Source organism: Pelobates fuscus, chromosome 1 (assembly GCF_036172605.1).
Source record: "Pelobates fuscus isolate aPelFus1 chromosome 1, aPelFus1.pri, whole genome shotgun sequence".
NCBI lineage: Eukaryota > Metazoa > Chordata > Amphibia > Anura > Pelobatidae > Pelobates > Pelobates fuscus.
Window position 1 is genome coordinate 20787216 of NC_086317.1, and position 20843 is coordinate 20808058.

The 20843-nt window shown below is 43.6% G+C and overlaps 1 protein-coding gene across 1 annotated transcript in view; it reads left to right on the top strand.

The window, feature by feature from the left end:
• LOC134601983 (beta-1,4-galactosyltransferase 3-like) overlaps positions 1 to 20843 on the top strand; it is a 115272-nt gene that overhangs the window by 15101 nt on the left and 79328 nt on the right. The window contains exon 2 of the mRNA XM_063446488.1: positions 17578 to 17980. Within this exon, the coding sequence (XP_063302558.1) occupies positions 17731 to 17980 (250 nt within the window). The 5' untranslated portion in view covers positions 17578 to 17730. The remainder of the gene's footprint in view (positions 1 to 17577; positions 17981 to 20843) is intronic.

Consider the following 20843-nt stretch of genomic DNA (forward strand, 5'->3'; position numbering starts at 1 on the left):
ATGGTATCTCTGTATTGTACTTCACTTAGTCTATCTCTATACTGTGCCCAGCTCTGTGTATGGTATCTCTGTATTGTACTTCACTTAGTCTATCTCTATACTGTGCCTAGCTCTGTGTATGGTATCTCTGTATTGTACTTCACTCAGTCTATCTCTATACTGTGCCTAGCTCTGTGTATGGTATCTCTGTATTGTACCTCACTTAGTCTATCTCTATACTGTGCCCAGCTCTGTGTATGGTATCTCTGTATTGTACCTCACTTAGTCTATCTCTATACTGTGCCCAGCTCTGTGTATGGTATCTCTGTATTGTACTTCACTTAGTCTATCTCTATACTGTGCCCAGCTCTGTGTATGGTATCTCTGTATTGTACTTCACTTAGTCTATCTCTATACTGTGCCCAGCTCTGTGTATGGTATCTCTGTATTGTACCTCACTTAGTCTATCTCTATACTGTGCCCAGCTCTGTGTATGGTATCTCTGTATTGTACCTCACTTAGTCTATCTCTATACTGTGCCTAGCTCTGTGTATGGTATCTCTGTATTGTACTTCACTTAGTCTATCTCTATACTGTGCCCAGCTCTGTGTATGGTATCTCTGTATTGTACCTCACTTAGTCTATCTCTATACTGTGCCCAGCTCTGTGTATGGTATCTCTGTATTGTACCTCACTTAGTCTATCTCTATACTGTGCCCAGCTCTGTGTATGGTATCTCTGTATTGTACCTCACTTAGTCTATCTCTATACTGTGCCTAGCTCTGTGTATGGTATCTCTGTATTGTACTTCACTCAGTCTATCTATACTGTGCCCAGCTCTGTGTATGGTATCTCTGTATTGTACCTCACTTAGTCTATCTCTATACTGTGCCCAGCTCTGTGTATGGTATCTCTGTATTGTACTTCACTTTGTATTCCTGGCACTATAGTATCGTTGTGTGTTCATTTCCTAAATATTTAATATGTGATTTTCACTGATTTCTTCAAAATTACACTTTCCTATTACTAATAAACTTTAAACTCCAATTTTTTTATTTTTTTTAAAAAAAAAGAACCTTTGCAGTTCCACTTCCCCCCCATGTTATATGAAGTTGGGCCGCTCTGCTGAGATGGCACGGCTTGCAGAGAATTCTTGTTTCTTCATCTTGACGGCAGCTGGTCTGGCGTAATTCAGGCAACTCGTGTCATAAAAATACATTTTACAACTAGTGCATTGTAAAAACACAGTATATCTCTGTAAATTAGTTAAATGTTGTTTTAAATATTAAATTACTCTCCAGGAATCTGTGCTGGAGTCTGACAAGATGGTGGCATTCTATGTACATACTGTCTGTTGTTTTTTGGGGGTGTTTTTTTGTGCAAAAAATTGAGCGCCAGAGCCTCTAACACTAACTAATTTTATGAACCGTGCAATTGAAAGAACCCGACTTTACGAGCTAATTTTAAAGATGTCATCTTCTGTATCTAGTCGCCATGCGCAAAGCATTTACTGTATGCAATCTCATTAAAATAGTTTCACTAATTATAAAGTTATATTCAAACCCTGCTCTGCATTTCTGACCCACCCTGCACAGAAGGGACTGGACATGAAAGGGCAAACGATGGATAGTTATCTTTTCCACTAAAACACTGCCCGGGTTTTAATCAATATAATAATCTCGGCCCTTGGGGGTTGTAGAGAACTGGTGGTAATCTCACCTTAGTTATTGTTATGGTAGAACTAAACCTCTCCCTCACTTTGACCTTTTTTTGCCATGCTCTCCAGCGGTGTGGTTTTTGATTGTTGGCCTTTTAGCATGTGATTAAACATGCTGTGTTTGTATCAGCCTTAGAATTGTTGGGTTGTTGGCTGTTGGCCATGTTACTATGGAGAATGCTTGGCTCCCCACCCCAATGGAATGCTAACGGTAACAAGCAGTCCAAGTATGATAGGTTTGTTTGCTTAAGTAAGTTAATTAGCCAGCCATGCAAACTAATCTTAATTCAATCCCTCACGCTAAAATATATTTTTTTGCTTTGTTGTCTCTCTATGACAGGGGTTCGCAATTAATGTTTCCCGTGGAACCCTTTGACACAGTATACCAACATAGTGGAACCCGCTGTAGCACAAACCATTTAATAAGTGATTTTTTTTTTTTTAATCATTTTCAAATATTTTACTGATAAACTGTTTAGTCATAAGATACTCCTGAAGCTTTTGCTTAAAAAAGTCAGTGTCTTTATCTTTGTGCTCTGCGTGGTTTTGCTCAAAATGACGACGTAATTTTGCAGGTGCTAACAAACGGTTTGGCAATATTTTCATTGTGGAAATGTTTTTTATTTCTGGCACTTGTGAATCCAAATGATAAGTAGCGGTCATTATAATTTATTTTCTTTGTTTGAGAAGATTGGCTAGCATTATGTGCTTTTCTTTTTAATTTTGACTTGTCACTTGTCTCTGCTATTTGAGGAACAGTAGGGATTTGTTTTCTTGATTCCTTGTTGTGTCTTTTTTCTCAGTTTCTATAAGTGACAGTTAGAAGTAGTAATCATTTTTATCTTCAAAGTTCCTTGTTTTAACCAGATGTCCAAATTCATGGTTGTTGGTTGGTAAAATAAACAAAACACTTCTCTGACCTTTAAAGGGACCTTAAAGAGACACTTTAGTCACCTGAACAACTTTAGCTTAATGAAGCAGTTTTGGTGTATAGAACATGCCCCTGCAGCCTCACTGCTCAATCCTCTGCCATTTAGGAGTTAAATCCCTTTGTTTATGAACCCTAGTCACACCTCCCTGCATGTGACTTGCACAGCCTTCCATAAACACTTCCTGTAAAGAGAGCCCTATTTAGGCTTTCTTTATTGCAAGTTCTGTTTAATTAAGATTTTCTTATCCCCTGCTATGTTAATAGCTTGCTAGACCCTGCAAGAGCCTCCTGTATGTGATTAAAGTTCAATTTAGAGATTGAGATAAAATTATTTAAGGTAAATTACATCTGTTTGAAAGTGAAACCATTTTTTTTTTTATGCAGGCTCTGTCAATCATAGCCAGGGGAGGTGTGGCTAGGGCTGCATAAACAAAAACAAAGTGATTTAACTCCTAAATGACAGTGAATTGAGCAGTGAAATTGCAGGGGAATGATCTATACACTAAAACTGCTTTATTTAGGTGACTATAGTGTTCCTTTAACCCCTTAAGGACACATGACGTGTGACATGTCATGATTTCCTTTTATTGCAGAAGTTTGGTCCTTAAGAGGTTAAAAAAAAAAAAATCAGATTTCACTACCGGATTGCAATGGATTCTGTTTCCTATAAAGCTCTTACAAAGAACTTAATGTAAGCAGGATTTTTAGTCAGTCTTGGAGCAAAAAGATTAGCACATTTTAAAACAGATCTCACTACCTGACTGCAAAGGGTGGTTTAGAAAGCACTTAGAACGTAACCATAAGCAGGATTTCGAGTCAGTCTTGGAGTGTAAAAACACTTTAGTACAGATTTCACAACCTGACTGCAAAGTTTTCTGTTTTAACAGCTCTTAGAATTAACTTACTTTTACTGATTTCTACAGATAGTAAGCAGAAAAAAAGTATATGTAAATAAGTTTAACCAACAAAAAATATGAGAACCCCAACCCAGTAACGTGGTTTTAGCTGCAAACCTTTAGCACAGTCTCTACAAAAAAAATAAGGAAAATAAACTTATCCCCATATGCCACAATAGGCAGTCCTATAAAGGCAGTGTTCTATAAAGGTAGTAAAATATATCCTTTCACTTTCCATGCCATATTATTTTACGTGTTATAAATGCCTGATATATTCCTAACACTATATTGTCCCTCTGCCCCCAGGGCCCCTCCTCATCAATTAAAGAGTTAAAACACCCCTATTTTTTTCTTACCTGTTTCCAGTGCCGTATGGCAGTGCTGGGTTCTCTGAGCACCGCTTGGATTAGGCATTCCCTATAGGAAAGAATAGACTCACTGCTTTCCTATGGGGTTTTGCTTGACACTGGATGCCCTCATGCAGTGCATGTCTTAACCCTGCAATATCTACACTGCAGTTTCTCTAAAACTGTAATGTTTTCCATTGCATTGTCAATGGAACAGTGACACTGCATCCAGACCACATCAATCAGATGAAGTGTCCCTTCACACCCCCAAAGTTAAATATAAGTAGCTTTTGAATTGTTCAAGAATCACCGGTGTGGCATTTCCTGATTATGGACAAAGGCATAGGGAAATCCATTTTGGAGCATGTCGTTGGGATTACATTACAGGGATTAGATGTTTATAGAGAAAAAAAAATTTAACCAATACATTGTACTGGTCATTTTGTATTTAAATGTCTAATTTATATTTCAGATGCCAAGCTAGGCAGTAAATTTCCTCGGGGCCGGAAGCTTGTTGGAGCAGGGTCCTTATCAATCTATTGTTAGTGTCAGCATTTGTCATAGTTTGTCTCATTTGTATTCAAAGTCCACTCAATAATATTGTAAAGCTCTACAGAATGTGTTAGCGCTAAATGAATGCCAATAATATTAAATTGTTCTCAACGGCTACCATACCTCCCAACATCGGCAGTATCTGATTCGGGACGCTGGTGGGAGGAGAATAACGGGGTGGGCCAGTGCCGCCAGTTACCGCAGTGTGCTAGTGCAATGATGCCCTCTTGGTATGATTGTTGGGGACAGTTCCCTGGTGTCCTGCTTTTGGGATGGCAGAACCTCACCTGAAAATCAGGACTGTCCAGGCAAAATCAGGAATGTTGGGAGGCATGAACTACAGTGCATGCAAAGTGGATATTCCACTAGCCAGCAACGTCTAGAGGAGTGTAGGAATGGAGTCACTGATATCACTCTGCTCAAAATGTTGATGCACTGGCAATAAAGTACTTTTAGTAGCGCTTCTTTCCCCGACTCAAAATGTGAAATTAATTATAATATATTCACAGTGTGTGGGTTGGGAGTTCAGTTAACGTGAACATGTGAAGCTTCACTTTAATACAAATTATAGGTAGGGTTACCACATCTTCCATTTTTTTTTTTTTTTTTTATGGAAACCTATAAGGTTGCCTTTTTTCTGAAAATGCATGCCCTGCTGTATGTATAGTGCATATTCTGCAGGATTCTTCGTTGTCAAATTACCGGTACTTAATCTTATACACCTTCTTCTGAATTCTACATACTACAGGGAAACCCTTTCCATGTGCTGCCATCAATATGTATAAGTGATATTGTTATAGTATAATTTAGAAATAAACAAAGATGTTTAAATGTCTATCTGTTCCTGTCCAAATTTGAGAAAATTATATTGCGTATACGCAGAAGTAATTCAGACTGACACACGGAGTTCAGGTTAAAATAACTTCGAGGAAATTTATTGGCAAGTGAAGCAAGAGCGGGCTCGCAGGCCCTTTTAAGGGGAATTTTGCATCATCATTGATTATCGAGATATCAGTAAATAAACATTATTAATTGGATTAATTGTTAAGTGTCTGTGTCAGTGTCCACCCATCAATATGGTTAATTGGCTCAAAAACTAAGTGGTTAGCTAAGTGTCCTCCCACCGAGAGGTGGTATTGTTCTGGACACGGGTGTGGATGGATGGCTCAAGCGCCATCTTTCCCAGCATGAGGTTTACTCGGTGGAAAGGGGGGCTTGGGCGTCATTTTACGTAGTTAGTGATGTAAGTCTTGTGGTCAGGTGCAAAGGTCTTTTATGAATAGAACATTTCATTAGTACAGTGTTCTCATGGCCTTCAGATTATACTATGTTGCAAATTACAGGAGATTCAGCAATTCCGGGGTTAGTCATGTCTTTATAGAAAATACAGTCTCTGTTTATTGTATTAAATGTTGTTGGGAAATTCTGTCATGTAATGTGAACAAAATGGAGGATCTGTCAGGTAATGTGGACAAAATGGAGGATCTGTCACAGTGTGAGGTTAAAATGGAGTTAGTACAATAATTCAATAAAGATTTTTAATAATTCTACATCAGTCCCCCCTATGAAATGTTAGATTCTAAAAGATAAACTTTATTTGTTAATACCAGAAGACGTGTTAGCCCAAAGGCACAGAAACCCCGTGGCCGCTAGCTAGGTGTTAATGCAAAGTGCAACTCTGTCCCTTATTCTGACCCTAATAGGCTAACTCATCATCAGCATGGCTCTCGAACACTTCACTCCCATGGGTGGCCCATGGTGGCTTGTCCACCACTTCTCCACACGGGGTCTTTACCATTCACTGACAGATGCTGTCCCTAAGCTGGTCCCTTCCTAGAACTCTCGCACTTTATCAACAAAAGGGATAGTTTGCAGCGGTATACAGGGTGAGTTGAGATCTTGGAAATCTTGGTCATCAACTTCGAGATGTGTGAAAGTGGGTGCCGCTTGGTCTACAGTCTTCATGAGGGATTTTCTCAGACAAGGGAGGACACAACAAACGAGAAGAGCAAAGATAAAAAGAAAAATTAGTATTGCTATACCAATATGCATTAAAGCTTTTTGCCATCCTGTCATCCAACCAAACCATCTGTCCCAGGGATCTTTTATCCCAGAATTCTTCTTTAACTCTTCAGAGAGTTCATTCAATTTCTCTGTGGCTAAGGTAACTTTACCATTAGGGCCTGTGTTTTCTGGGATGTAAGTACAACATGTCATGGTGTCGGGCAAAATTTTACATACTCCTCCTTTTTCGGCTAGAATCATATCTAAGGCCATTCTATTCTGGAAGGACATTTGGGATGTTGCCTGCAATTGTTCGGCTAAACCCTGGAGGGCATCCCTGGTGTAATTAACAAAGCGTTGCTGGTTGTAATAAATGTAATTTATCCAATTTAAATTCTTGTTTGCGGTAACTATGGTGAAAAGTGATTCAAAGCCTGCAGCAACTTCATCTCTCGCTTTAAATTCATTGGGCACCCCCCTAGGCACCCCAATGGCATCAATATAAATGTGAGGGTCAAAACTTCCTTTTACTGGGGCTTCGCGCTTAACCTTGGTTGGTGTGTGTTTGGACTCATGTGTGGCAGGGTGTGTGTCAGAGATAATATGTATAGGCATGATGGCTTTAGCCAAAGTACACTCCCCCCACCATTCCTTGTCCATTCTGGATCTTAGCTGTAAATCCCCACACAACCAGTAAATATCCCCCAATGACCTAGTATGGAACTGCAACAAGTTCATGGAGACATTTCTGTAGGTAGCACAATACCCTTTAGAGAAGTTACCCAGGAATTTACCAATTCCATCATAATTAGCATAACAAGTGTAGTTACCTTTATATACTGTAACACCATCTGGGGGTTTGACATCCTTGCTTAGAAGAGGATACTCTACTGTCCATGCTCTACATATGGACCTGTCGAAATCGTAGTGATAGGCAAAAAGACTCAAAACACATTCTTCTATATCTACTGGCAGGGTTAAAGGCACGGTGCCCAGGTGAGGCCGGGCACCACCACACACATAGCATGCGGTTTTGTTATGCTTGTTGGCATTATATTTCATCCATTCTAACCATAGATTAACATCATTAAAACCTGTTTCAGCGGCCATGGTATCTTCAAAGGTGGGGTTAGCGATGGCCATCATGTCCTTAAAGGACTGAATGTGTGGTTTTAATGGATTTGAGACCATATGGGTGGCCCCTTGCCACTCGGAAGAGTTACACATATCTTTAAGGTAGAAATGCCCTAACTTGTTATAGGAACCTTTTTTCCAATACATTCCCATTACATACTGGTCTGTTGGACTTGGATGCTCAATATTTAGGATTAATTTCATTGGTATACCTCCTCCAGGCTTTCTCAGAGTCATTCTTTGGAGAAGGGATCTACCATGATCATCTATTTTAGATAAGGCACTTTTTGGTTTGTAACCCCAGGCAGGCCCGGCATTCCATCCCGCCGCCCCCCAGTGGTCACAATTGTGCCCCCATTGTTTGTCAACTACACAAACATAGGGGTCTTTTGCATGAGGGATATCTCTATAGATATTCTGAATCTGTGATGTAGGGAATGGGCATTCTACGATATCACAGTAATCAAAGGTATAAGTAGCCACACGGGTACATGATGAATTATACCAGAAGGTGTACCCACTAACATCTTTGGTGATGGCTACTTGCTGGGCCTTAAACTAATTAAGGAGATAATGTACCAGAGGTACATGGTTGTGCAGTATCTGCTTCCTCTGGGGCAGGAGTCTTCTTGCAGTGGGAAGCGTGGATCCAGTGTGGCCTGCCGGCCAATTTGACAGAGGTTGCGGTGATCAGGAGAACTTGGAACGGTCCGTCAAATCTTGGTTCCAGGGTATTTTTCCGCACAAATTTCTTGACCAGAACCCAATCTCCGGGAAGCAGGCTGTGGATACCTGTATCCAAATCGGGATCTGGAATTGAAGAGAAAACTTGGGCATGAATTTTGTTTAAGGCACTTGCAAGTTCAGTTACATAGTCTACTAAAACATCAGATTGAAGCTGTAACTGTTGCGGATAATAACAACCTAGTCTGGGTGCGGCCCCAAATAGAATCTCATATGGGGATAGTGAGTGCTTCCCTCTAGGTGTGTGCCTAACGCTGAATAAAGCTATTGACAGGCTTTCTGGCCAGGGCATCTTTGTTTCTTGTGACATTTTTAACATTCTGGCTTTTAGAGTGCCGTTCATGCGTTCCACTTTACCACTACTTTGTGGGTGGTAAGGGGTGTGAAAGGCTAGGGTCACCCCCAGAGCAGTCCAAATTTCTTTAGTCACTGTTGCTGTAAAAGCTGGGCCCTGATCACTTTTAATGACTTCTGGAAGTCCAAATCTACAAACAATATCTGCAAGTAGACGTTTTGCTGTTGTCTTGGCAGTGATATTGGCCACTGGGTAGGCTTCTGGCCAGCCTGAGAACATGTCCACTATTACTAGTGCATATTCATGAGGCCCACTCTTGGGCATTTGTATATGGTGAATCTGAATTCTCTGGAATGGGTACATGGGCTTAGCCAGGTGTTTCAAGGGCACCTTGGTTGGTTTCCCTGGGTTGCATTTTGCACAAATGACACAGGCCCTACAGAAGCTGTTGATCAATGTTGTGATTCCAGGTGCTTCATAATACTTTTGTATGAGGGCGGCCATTAAATCCTTTGACAGATGTGCAGGTCCATGTGCCCATTGAACAACTGCTGGGTATAAATTTTTAGGAAGGCAGAATTTAAAGTTGTTGTAGTATATTCCGTCCTTTAGGATAGCTCCTTTCTTCTTCCATTTCTGGATTTCTTCGGGGGTAATTGCAGCTTGCTGTTCCCGCAAAATTCTTAGGTCAGTAGGAAGGGTTTGTAAGGTAAAAATAGGAACTTCTTCTTCTTGTCCGGACACTTCTTCATCCACTTCCTGCAAATTTCTTGCTGCTTGCTTAGCAGCCTGATCAGCCAAATGGTTGCCCTTTGCTTCATCTGTATCCAACTTCCCATGTGCCTTGACTTTCAAGACGGCCACTTCTTCAGGGAGTAGGAGGGCATCCATTAGTTCCTTGATTGCAGAGCTGTGTTTGACTGGTGTACCGGCAGTGGTAAGAAATCCTCTTGTCTTCCAAATGAGGCCGAAGTCATGTGCCACACCCAGAGCATATCTTGAATCTGTGTAGATGTTGGCACGTTTTCCTTCGGAAATTTTGCATGCTGAAGTCAGGGCTTGTAATTCAGCTTCTTGTGCAGACATTGCTGGTGGTAAAGATGATGACTTGATAACTTCATCTGTTGTGGTTACGGCATATCCTGTGTGGTACTTTCCTTCTTCATCAGCATACCTTGAACCGTCCACAAACAGGGTGAAATCAGGATTTGGTAATGGATTCTCATGCACAGTTGGTAAGTGTATTGTCTCCATTTTCATCTGTTCAAAACAGCCATGAGGTGTCTCTGGGTCATAATTATTTATTATGACCAGATCTTGAAATTCTTTTTCCAGGAAATGGTGTGGCCATGCTTCAAGAAGATCAGTTGCTGGGTACTTGGCAATGCCATTTTCCTGTAGCTGTGATTCATCCATGGTGGCCCATAATTTTGCCATGGGCCCAAGATCATTCCATGATTTTGTTTTCAACTTGGTAACAGGGACATGTGGAATAGCAGTATCCCAATGACGGTACAGGTAATTGAGTTCTGGGGGTAGTTGGATCAGGACCATGCTATTGCCTTCAGAGTCACAGTAGAAATCTTGAGCAGTGAGCTTCACCCCCATCCAGTGATAAAGCTCATCTTCATAGCAAGGTTCAGGAGTGATGTTTGGCTTGTACCACGTGGTACAGAAGGCATAATCAGGGCCTTCACAGAGAGGTGTTTGTTCTTCATAGAATGTTAAATCTGGATGCATTCTCTTGATGCATCCGGCGAGAAGGTAGATGTAGGTTTCATCCATGATAAACCCATAGTAGATACCCCCCTCAGGGAGTGGAAGAAGAGTGGATGGATTAAGAACTTGACATCTTTGTATGGTAATGTTGTCAGGTAGTAGAAGGTGACACTGTAGACGCAGGTGTCTGGCAGGAGACACATGCTTGAGCTGGACTTGGTTGATAATGGAAGAAATGTCATGAGGGGCCAAGACAACCAGAGGGTGGCCGAGGACCAGGTCTGCAGTTCTTTCAATAAGTTCTCTTGCAGCAAAAACAGCCCTAAGGCAGGAAGGGGTCCCTCTGGCCACGATATCCAGCTGGCAGGAGAAATATCCAATAGGCCTCTGGCGGCCTCTTAAGTCATTTGTTTGGGTAAGGACTCCTGTAGCATGGCCTTGTCTTTCAGAGACAAATAATTTGAAGGGTTTGGTATAGTCTGGTAGGCCTAAAGCAGGAGCAGATGCAATGGCACGTTTTAGAGTGCGGAAATTGTCCAGAGCTTCATTGGTCAGGCAGAATGGGTCTGACTTGAGTGCGTCATAAAGAGGTTGCATAAGCAGAGAGGCTTCTGGGATCCATGCTCTGCAGTAGGAAATGAGGCCTAAGAAGGCATGAAGAGATTTTGAAGTCCTTGGAGGTGGAATATCCAGTACTGCTCTGACTCGGTCCCGAGTGAGATGTCTGGTACCTTGAGATAGGCAATGACCAAGGAAAATTACTGTAGTTTGACAGAATTGCAGCTTGAGAAGGGAAGCTTTGCATCCTTGTTCTGCTAAATAGCAAAGGAGACTAATTGAACAGTCTTCAGTTGTGGGTATGTCATCTCCGCAGAGCAGTAAATCATCCACATACTGGAGCAAAACAACTTCCGGGTGGTCTGCTTGCCATGGGTCAAGGATGGAGCACATGGCTCTTGCAAATTGACTTGGAGAGTTTTGTGCCCCTTGGGGCATGACAGTCCAGGTATACTGTTGCATCTCATGGGTGAAAGCAAACAGGTATTGACAGGATGGATCCAGTGGAACACTGAAGAAGGCATTAGCCAGATCAATGACTGTGAAGTATTTTGCAGATGGTGGGACTCCAGAGAGCAGAGTGTGAGGGTTTGGTACAAGAGGGGTGTCCAGGACAGTTGCTTCATTGACAGCACGGAGATCCTGAACCATTCTGTACTTCTCTGGCTCACCTTTTGGAGTTTTCTTCTTCACAGGAAATAATGGAGTGTTACACTTTGATTTACATTTCACAAGAGCACCCTTCTCCAAGAGTGCTTTGATTTGGATTGAAATAGCTGCAGCTTGAGCTGGTTTTAAAGGATATTGTGGTTTTCTTGGTAACTTTGCTCCTGGAATGAGCTTCACCACCACAGGTGGAACATTTAGGTGACCTATGTCCTCTGGGCCTGAGGACCATAATTTAGCAGGCACCTTTGTCTTTAGCACATCTGGAAAGTTGGACCTCTGTTCCGCTGCTTCCCCACGGGGTTCTTCTAAATGCAGCATCAGAGGCAGGGAGCACAAGGCTGAGGTGTCTGATTCAGATAGAGGAGTAGACATTTCTACCTGTCCATCTGGAGTGAAGGTGATAGATGCCTGCAGGCGTGAGAGGACATCAGCGCCTAACAGGTTAATTGGGCATGTGGAGGATACCACAAAACGAGCAAGCAGGCTAGGATAGTTGCCAACTCGTAATGGAGTTGTTAAAGGACTGTGTCTTGGTTGGCCATCCACTCCAACACAAGAGACATCAATATTTGACAGAAAAGATGGGTCTGGCAGGTCTTGTTCTCGTAGAACACTTCGCGCTGCACCTGTGTCAACAAGAAATGTGGTAGGTTGTCCTTCAATGGGTAGAGTCACAGTTGCTAGTGGCCCCCCCTTGTCCCCTGAAGACACTGCCATAACAGGGGCTAAGGACACAGGCTTGCCAACGTCCTAATCATCTGGTTCCTCAACAATTGGAACTGTTTTTGAGGCCTTGGGGGTAGGGGCAGGCTTGGGCAGCCTCTTGGGTTCTTTCTTGGGTTCAGGGCAGTCACTTCTGAAATGTCCCTTAGCCCCACAATTAAAGCAATGTCCATCCTCAGGTTTGGTGCCTTTTGGGACAGGAGTGGAGCGGGACACCATGAGAGGAGCTGAGGTGGACCTCCTGGGGGTCTGGGCAGATTCCAGACCTCTAGCAACTAAAAGTAAGGTATCCAGAGGGACAACCTTATATTCAGGGCGTGCAGCAATGATTCCCTTGCGTATGGAGTCCTTAACACCTTGGACAAATGCACCAGACAGCATTTGTGAATGAATCTTGTCAGTAAGATCAAAACCCAAATCTGTAAACATTTGAAACCTTTCCACTGATTCTCCTTTGTCTTGTATAATATCAGTAAGGCCAGCAGCCTGATCTGCAAGTTTGTCCTTAGCCCATTCTTTCAGTTGGTTGCAAAAAGTTACTCCGGAGGGGTAATCAATATCACTTACAAGCAGATCTGTACTGAGGTGGCGGGCCATGCTGGGCCAATATGCATCCCCGGCTTTAATAGCACAAATGCTCAGTAAATCACGCCATGCTGCGGAATAAGTCTTTTGGATCTGAACTATCCCTCGGTAAAAAGGCATAGGCTGCTTTTCTGGGTCAGGGAGTGATTTCATTAAAGCACTAGCTTGAGTAGGATTAAAAGCAACATATTTAGGAGGGGCCCGTTCTCCCCGACCTTTATGTCCAAAAGGATCATCGATGGAACGGCGGGCTGAGGGCCCCGCAGCCTCCAATGAGTCCTGGGATACCTCGTCATCCTCATCCTCATCTGTGGTCTGGGCCCTTCTACGTAAGGGGACCACCTGAGGTGTCAGAACCGGGGGAAAGGAGGGATTCCCAGATGCTGGGGTGGCTAGTGAGTCGTGAGCTTGGGGTGAATAATCATCGGGAAGTACCGGCATCAGGGGCGCCGGAGGACTGGGGGCCGCCATATTGGAGGCGTGGAAGGAAGCTGCGTTAGGGTTAAGGGAAGAAGTGGCGGCCATGTTGGATGTGGGCACATCCGGGGCAGACTGTGCCGGACTGGGCATGACCGGGGTCTGGGGAGTGGCTTGGGGAAGGGGGTATGGATAATTTGGATAGGGCAGGGACATGGGGTATGGGAAGGGGTATGGCCAAGCCATCTGGGTGGGGGTTGGGGCGGAACCTGGGGAGGGCAGGATAGTTGGGTAGGGATTAGGGAAGGAGGTGGGAACCTGGGCTGTGGGAGGGGGGAGTAAGGGAGAGGACGGAGAGGGATTAGTAGAGGTGGGTGTAGAAGGAGGAGCCGGAGCGGGTGCAGTAGGATTGGCAGTAGCAAGGGAGGAGGGGTTAGTGAATTGGATGGATGCAGATGGGAGGGTAGGATTATCAATGGAGAGAGAGTGTAGGGAAGGAATGTTAGATGAAATGTTCGGATTAGACACAGAAGGTAGTGTAGGGATGGATGAGGATGATGGGAATGTTAGGGATGGTGAAGGGGAAAAGAAAGATCCATCAGAATTCAGGACCGGGCAAACAGGGGAGGTGACGGGATGGGAGTTGGGAGGATTGGGAGTGGGGAACATAGTCAGCTGGCTATCACCTATTGCTGACTAAACCTTGGGGATAGACATCCCCTGGGCGCCATTTTGGGGCTCTGGCTGAGGGAATGCCCCAGCAACACAATTATTATGATACACAAACAATTTCACACCTTTGTGATTTATTTCTTCCTCAACCCAACCTTCCTGCTGAATAGCCTTCGCTACTCTGTACCATGCTTCAGCAGTCCGCAATAAATCATTATCTGTAAGCTTGCTTTCTTCCCTGTCAGCAATCCACGCCAGCTTTCTGGCTGCAATCTACCACATGAAGGCACAGCAATTTTACACACTTTAGCAATCTTTTCAACACCTTTAACCATTTCTTCTCCCTCTCTATCTTCAACTAAATCACATGCGAGCCAGCCCCTACCGGGCTTACTCAATTCCTGTTTCATATCCCCCCTATACAGGCGTCCCAGATATAGGGAAAGAAAAATGAAACAGAACGTCTACAATGCTCGACTGCCACTCAAGAAGGGTGGGTCCCCCTCAAGTGCGTCTTCCCAAAACGTAGACTAGTCACGGATTGGAGCGGGGTGAGAAGTGTGTGACCAATCACTTCTCTATCAAGAGAAATAGGAGTGGATAGAGTAATAATACAGGAAGTATAGGAAAAGTACAAAGTAAGGTGAAATTTTAGAGACAGACACAGGAGTTTGAATGACTCCTAATTAAACAAAAAAACAAAACAATTTAATTGAAACACAGTGCATGCATCACAGTTCAAATAAAATCAACAGTATCCCTTTCCTTTACTCGTGTGACCAAAGTCACCTCCCTCAACCTCGTAGTGTCCCCGCTCGGAGAACGACTTTCGTAAGTCTCACTACCAGCGGCCACAGGAAACAGCAATCCTCTCCGACCCGAATCCTGTATAGCCTCCCTCGTTACAGCAGTCCACTAAGTGTGGCCACCTCTATCCTCACTCCCGTAGCGCCCCTATGAACCCACTCATAAGTCTCACTACCACGTGGTGCTGGAGACAAGCAATGCCTGCTTGAATCCGCCCGCCACAAATAAAAATTGGAATTTCACCAGCCTCAGCGCTCGAAGCTGGAGGTTACCACCTCTCTGCAAGCAGAGTTATGTGCACAATGAGGCTAGCTAGGCTATCAAAGTGACACCATGGGGAATCCCCAGGAAGCAATGAGTCTACACCCCTCCACAGATTCCCCCCTCCTCTTTTTCCTTACAGCCACAGCCACGAGGCTCCTAAAAGAGGTAAACAGGCAAAGAAGACCCCCAGGAAAACTTCCACAGGTCCACCCCCCTTTTTCCTTACAGCCACAGCCACGTGGCTCCTAAAAGGAGTAAACAGGCAACAGAGGATCCCAGGCAAACACCCCCGGGTCCACCCCCCTTTATCCCAAAAGGGGTAAACAGACAAACACAGGACCCCCAGGCAAACTACCACAGGTCCACCCCCCTTTATCCCAAAAGGGGAAACAAATAAAACACTCAACCCGGGCACTTAAACTAAAACAGGCCAATACAAACACACCCAGGCAACAGATAGACTAAATGCAGGTAAACAAGTGAGTAACAAGACACCGGGCAAGATATTACCTGTCTTTGATGTCCTCCCGGGAAGCAGTCACAGACACGTGGACGGGTCAATCAAAGGGGCCGGAACATACCGGTGGCTCTGCAGAAGTCTCTACCGTGTACTCGGAGGTGATCAGTCTCCCTTTCCTTCCCCCCGGATTCCTCCGTCCAACAGCGTCTTCCTTAGGACGGCTTACCGGCCAGAGGCCATAGCCCGATGCCCCACGTTGGGCGCCAAATTGTTATAGTATAATTTAGAAATAAACAAAGATGTTTAAATGTCTCTGTTCCTGTCCAAATTTGAGAAAATTATATTGTGTATACGCAGAAGTAATTCAGACTGACACACGGAGTTCAGGTTAAAATAACTTCGAGGAAATTTATTGGCAAGTGAAGCAAGAGCGGGCTCGCAGGCCCTTTTAAGGGGAATTTTGCATCATCATTGATTATCGAGATATCAGTAAATAAACATCATTAATTGGATTAATTGTTAAGTGTCTGTGTCAGTGTCCACCCATCAATATGGTTAATTGGCTCAAAAACTAAGTGGTTAGCTAAGTGTCCTCCCACCGAGAGGTGGTATTGTTCTGGACACGTGTGTGGACGGATGGCTCAAGCGCCATCTTTCCCAGCATGAGGTTTACTCGGTGGAAAGGGGGGCTTGGGCGTCATTTTACGTAGTTAGTGATGTCAGTCTTGTGGTCAGGTGCAAGGTTCTTTTATGAATAGAACATTTCATTAGTACAGTGTTCTCATGGCCTTCAGATTATACTATGTTGCAAATTACAGGAGATTCAGCAATTCCGGGGTTAGTCATGTCTTTATAGAAAATACAGTCTCTGTTTATTGTATTAAATGTTGTTGGGAAATTCTGTCATGTAATGTGAACAAAATGGAGGATCTGTCAGGTAATGTGGACAAAATGGAGGATCTGTCACAGTGTGAGGTTAAAATGGAGTTAGTACAATAATTCAATACAGGTTCAATAAAGATTTTTAATAATTCTACATCAGTATGTGTCCCTGAAAACATGGTGGATATGGTAACCCTAGTTATAGGTGATTTTCTTGGTTTTAGTAACAGTTAAGTGGAACGCAAAGGGCTGCATTTGACAATTCTGTCAGTGCCTGGAGGGAGCGTTGAATTCTGGAGAATCCCCTGGGTTTTGTCAAACTGCATTAAAATAGAGAACTATGCCCATATCCACCTTGACCAATACAATAAGCACAATGTGCACAATGGTGAATATATCACCCTTACATAGTTTCTCTGAATTCAGAGCCCAAATGTATTTATATTCGGTATTAAAAAGCTACCCCAACCAAAAGCCAGTTTTTAAGAAAATACTGTTGTTGGTTGGAGTAACCCTAACAAGCATTGTCTTTCTTCCCCCCAACCCCTTATTAAAAAATTAAGCTTACTGGTGTTCTATCTCTGAGGCCAAGTTGTCCCAGAAGCCTGCTCTTCCTCTGCGGATGTTTCTCTCCCTTGCTGGAGGCAAGTCAGATAGGGGGACATGGCCAGCACAGAACGGGGGCCAGATGCCAGTTTTGCACCGAATTGATTTTAACCAGCTTCCTTTGGGCTGGCTAATGATGCCCAGTGACGCTGCCGGAGGTGGAGTTACAGAGGGGTTAATCTGCGCAGCATGCAGATTCCATGCACCATAACCACTTCAAATCACCGACGTGGTCATGGTGCTTGGAGTTACCTTTAAAATCTGTGTCTGCTTCCTGCAGGGTTGGAAAAATTGCTTAATTTGCTATTTCATTTCCCCCAGTCCTGCTAATTTTGTTTACAATTTGTTATTATTTTTCAATGCTCAGATTTTCTAGTGAATAACTTGTGAATAAGTGTGTGGTGTTTGCAGTAACTACACATAAAGCCGTACCGCAAACGCTGCTGCGCAGTCACTTCTTTCTATGTGCATGGACTAGGACCAAAACTTTGGAATGGAATTCTATCATCTCCCTTAAGACAGCCTACTTAACCATGCATGTGTGGCTTGTCTTTAATAAAAAAATATTACATTTTTTCATTGTACTCTGTCTGATTTGAAATTTTTTTCTTCGCAGCGGCTTCGAGCCCAAAAGAAGAGGATGACTCTGTCTTCATCCAGATTGCGACCTCGAAGAAATAAAATCCTACGGATCAATTTCTTGAACACATGAAGTTACGCAACAAACTTTATTTGTCTGGAATAAGTGTTTAATCCATATTGGCCCACCATGCACACTTTATACCTAGCACGAATTGACAAGCCCCATTTTTTGCTACTTTTGTTTTGCTCCCAAGTTCTATTTATGTTGCTGTTGTACCGGAGGGGTGCCTCAAGCCTGCTGCAAGGAATATTTGGGGGTTCGTCCATGATATGGGACTACTCGAAGTCACACGATGTGTACACCAACCTCAGCTTCTTTACTCCGGACCCAGAGGCCGTGAAGACTCAGTATTGCCCTGTAAAGTCTCCAATACTTGGTATGTATGAAGCTATACAATTATTAATATTAATAGCGTAGTGCAAGGTTATATAAACATTCCGATATACTCACATTGGGTAGAGCTAAAACCAGATGTAGTATGATGCGCGTACAGTAGTATAAATCCCCACTTTTAGGATATTTATAGGACATGTAATCGGCAGGTATCACAGCAACAGGATGTAAATAAAAAACAACAATAGTGCTCTCTGTGTAAAAGCAGAACCAGGAGTAAATATATATGAAATGTACTCACATTTGTTTGAGCAGATGACTGCTCAGTTTTTGCAGCGTTGGTGGTATAATCCCCACCTAGGATTCTTGGTGAGATCATCACTGACTAGCTGTCTCTCCCTGTGTCTCCCAGCACTGTATCCACTACCTCTTCGCTGTGACACTGAAGGCAGGCTGCTCAAAACACAATCTCCGACTGGTAACAAATTCCAGGACTCACTATACGAATCGTAATTGGAATGGGTCACCAGTCAGTGATTGTGTATCAAAGGGTCTTTGAGGGGGAATCCCCCTTTTCAGGTGTTCTGCCTCCCATAATGTTATTTAGCTCTGCTCCATTCTTCCTCCTCACTAATTTTTTTTTTTTTTTTTTTATAATTTATTTATTATTATTTTTTATATTATATTATACATACAAGATAAATACAGAAAAAAATATATAATTTCCACATTTGATCACAATGAAGTATGTAAATTAAGTTTCATATCGTATGTATCAGCAGCAATATTAAACAGCACTACGACTCTCCAGAATTATACTTCATTCCTACCATCAACGGTATAGGTGAAATGGTCGAGAGTCAAAAGTCTCCCACTTCCATCACAGCATAAATAAACAAATACATTTAGACCAACAAACATACAACAAAGTTGACAAACCTATCATTATCATTATCTTTAGATTATATTCCCACTCTTCTAGAGATTCCTAATTGATATCACAATACACTTTCCAATATTGAATTCTCAAGGACCTTTATCCAGTTATCCCAGATCTCATATTGGCGAATATTAATACTTAAATTAGAGGCTATTCCCCTTTCCATTTTACATTGTTATAATAGTTGCCTTAATTTGCGGCCATGGGTCAATTGTTGTCTTCTTCCAATTTTTTGCAATAGACATCTTAAAGGCCATCAAAGCCTGAATCAACAGGCCTTTCTTGTCTTTAGTTAATTGCGGAAAATTTAAATGTAAAAGCAAATTGTCTGGGGTCCAGATATGCGTGGTATCCAACAATCTATTTATATGCCCCAAAAATTGAGCCCAAGCTTCCCTAATTGGTGCACAATCCCACCAGGGCCATCTTTAACGTGGGGCAAACGGGGCAGCTGCCCCGGGCCCTGTCCCTGCTGGGGGGCCCAAGACAGCTGCTCTGTTTGCCCTCTGCCCGCAAACTATGGGGGCCCATCGGGTGGCCCATGCACTTAGGGCCACCCGGTGGGCCTGTGTCAGCAGGGGCCCGGTCGCTGTAACAGCGTGACCGGGCCCTTGCTTTTCGGCAGCCGACTGGGAGGAAGTGACAGCCGCGCGTCACTTCCTCCCACAGAAACAGGAGCCGCGCGGGAGGAAGAAGCTGTTCCGGAGGGGGCCAGGCCGAACGAGCTTAACTCCCAGCCACCCCAGCCAGCCCACTGGACCCCAGGGAAGCCACCCTCCAGGAAAAGGTAAGAAATTGGAGGCCAGTGTGTCTGTGTGTGTGTGTGAGTCTGTCAGTGTCTGTGTGCTTCAGTATGTATGTATGTATGTATGTGTGCATGTCTGTCAGTGTAGGTGTGTATGTCTGTCAGTGTGTCAGTATGTCTGTGTGTGTGAGAGTCTGTCAGTATGTCTGTGTGTGTGTGAGAGTCTGTCAGTATGTCTGTGTGTGTGTGTGTGTGTCTGTCAGTGTGTCAGTATGTCTGTGTGTGTGTGTCTGTCAGTATGTCTGTGTGTGTGTGTGTGTGTCTGTCAGTGTGTCAGTATGTCTGTGTGTGTGTGTGTCTGTCAGTATGTCTGTGTGTGTGTCTGTCAGTGTGTCTGTCTGTCTGTCTGTATGAGTGCCAGAATGTCTGTATGTCTATGTGTGAGTCTGTCAGTGTCCGTGTGGTTCTGAATGTCTGTGTTTGTCAATATGTCTGTCAGTGTATGTGTGTTTCAGTATGTCCATCTGTCTGTGTGTATATGTGCCGGTATGTCTGTCAGTGTATCTGTATGTCTGTGTGTGTGAGTCTGTCAGTGTCTGTGTGGTTCAGTATGTCTTTGTGTATGTGTGTTTCAGTATGGCTGTCTGTGTCAGTACATCTGTCAGAATGTGTCTCCTGTATCTGTAATGAGTCTTACCTGATAGGGAGTCCAGCTCGCAGAGTTATACGCTCACCCTTGCAAAGTAGACACAGATCAGGGTGACCAGGTAAGACGCCACCTGACCTGTGAGTCTGTGCACGGGGGCTTTCCAGGAAAAGTGCTCCAAAATACAGTGCAGAAGCGTAGTCAAGGGAAGCCAAAATCAGGGAAGCCAGAGATCAGAGTAGTCCAGGAGGAAAGCCAAGGTCAGAAGCCGGAATCAGACAGGAAACACTGGAACGCAGGTAAGGAGAGACAGGAACCAAACAAGGGAACCAGAGTCAATGAACTGACACCCCTCCCAGGGTGTGACAGGCTTTTATATCCAGCCAATTAATATGGCATACAGGTGTGCTAGAGTAGCCACGGGTAAGTTCAGCTTCCAGTGCTGGAGCAAGGCAAGGACACCTATTACTGCAATACTATGAATGGCTGGATAGCACAGTGGCAAAAGAGCAGGATTCAAGAAGTCAAAGTCCAGGGTTCAAATCCACGTGACAGTATCTGTATGTTGTGTGTTT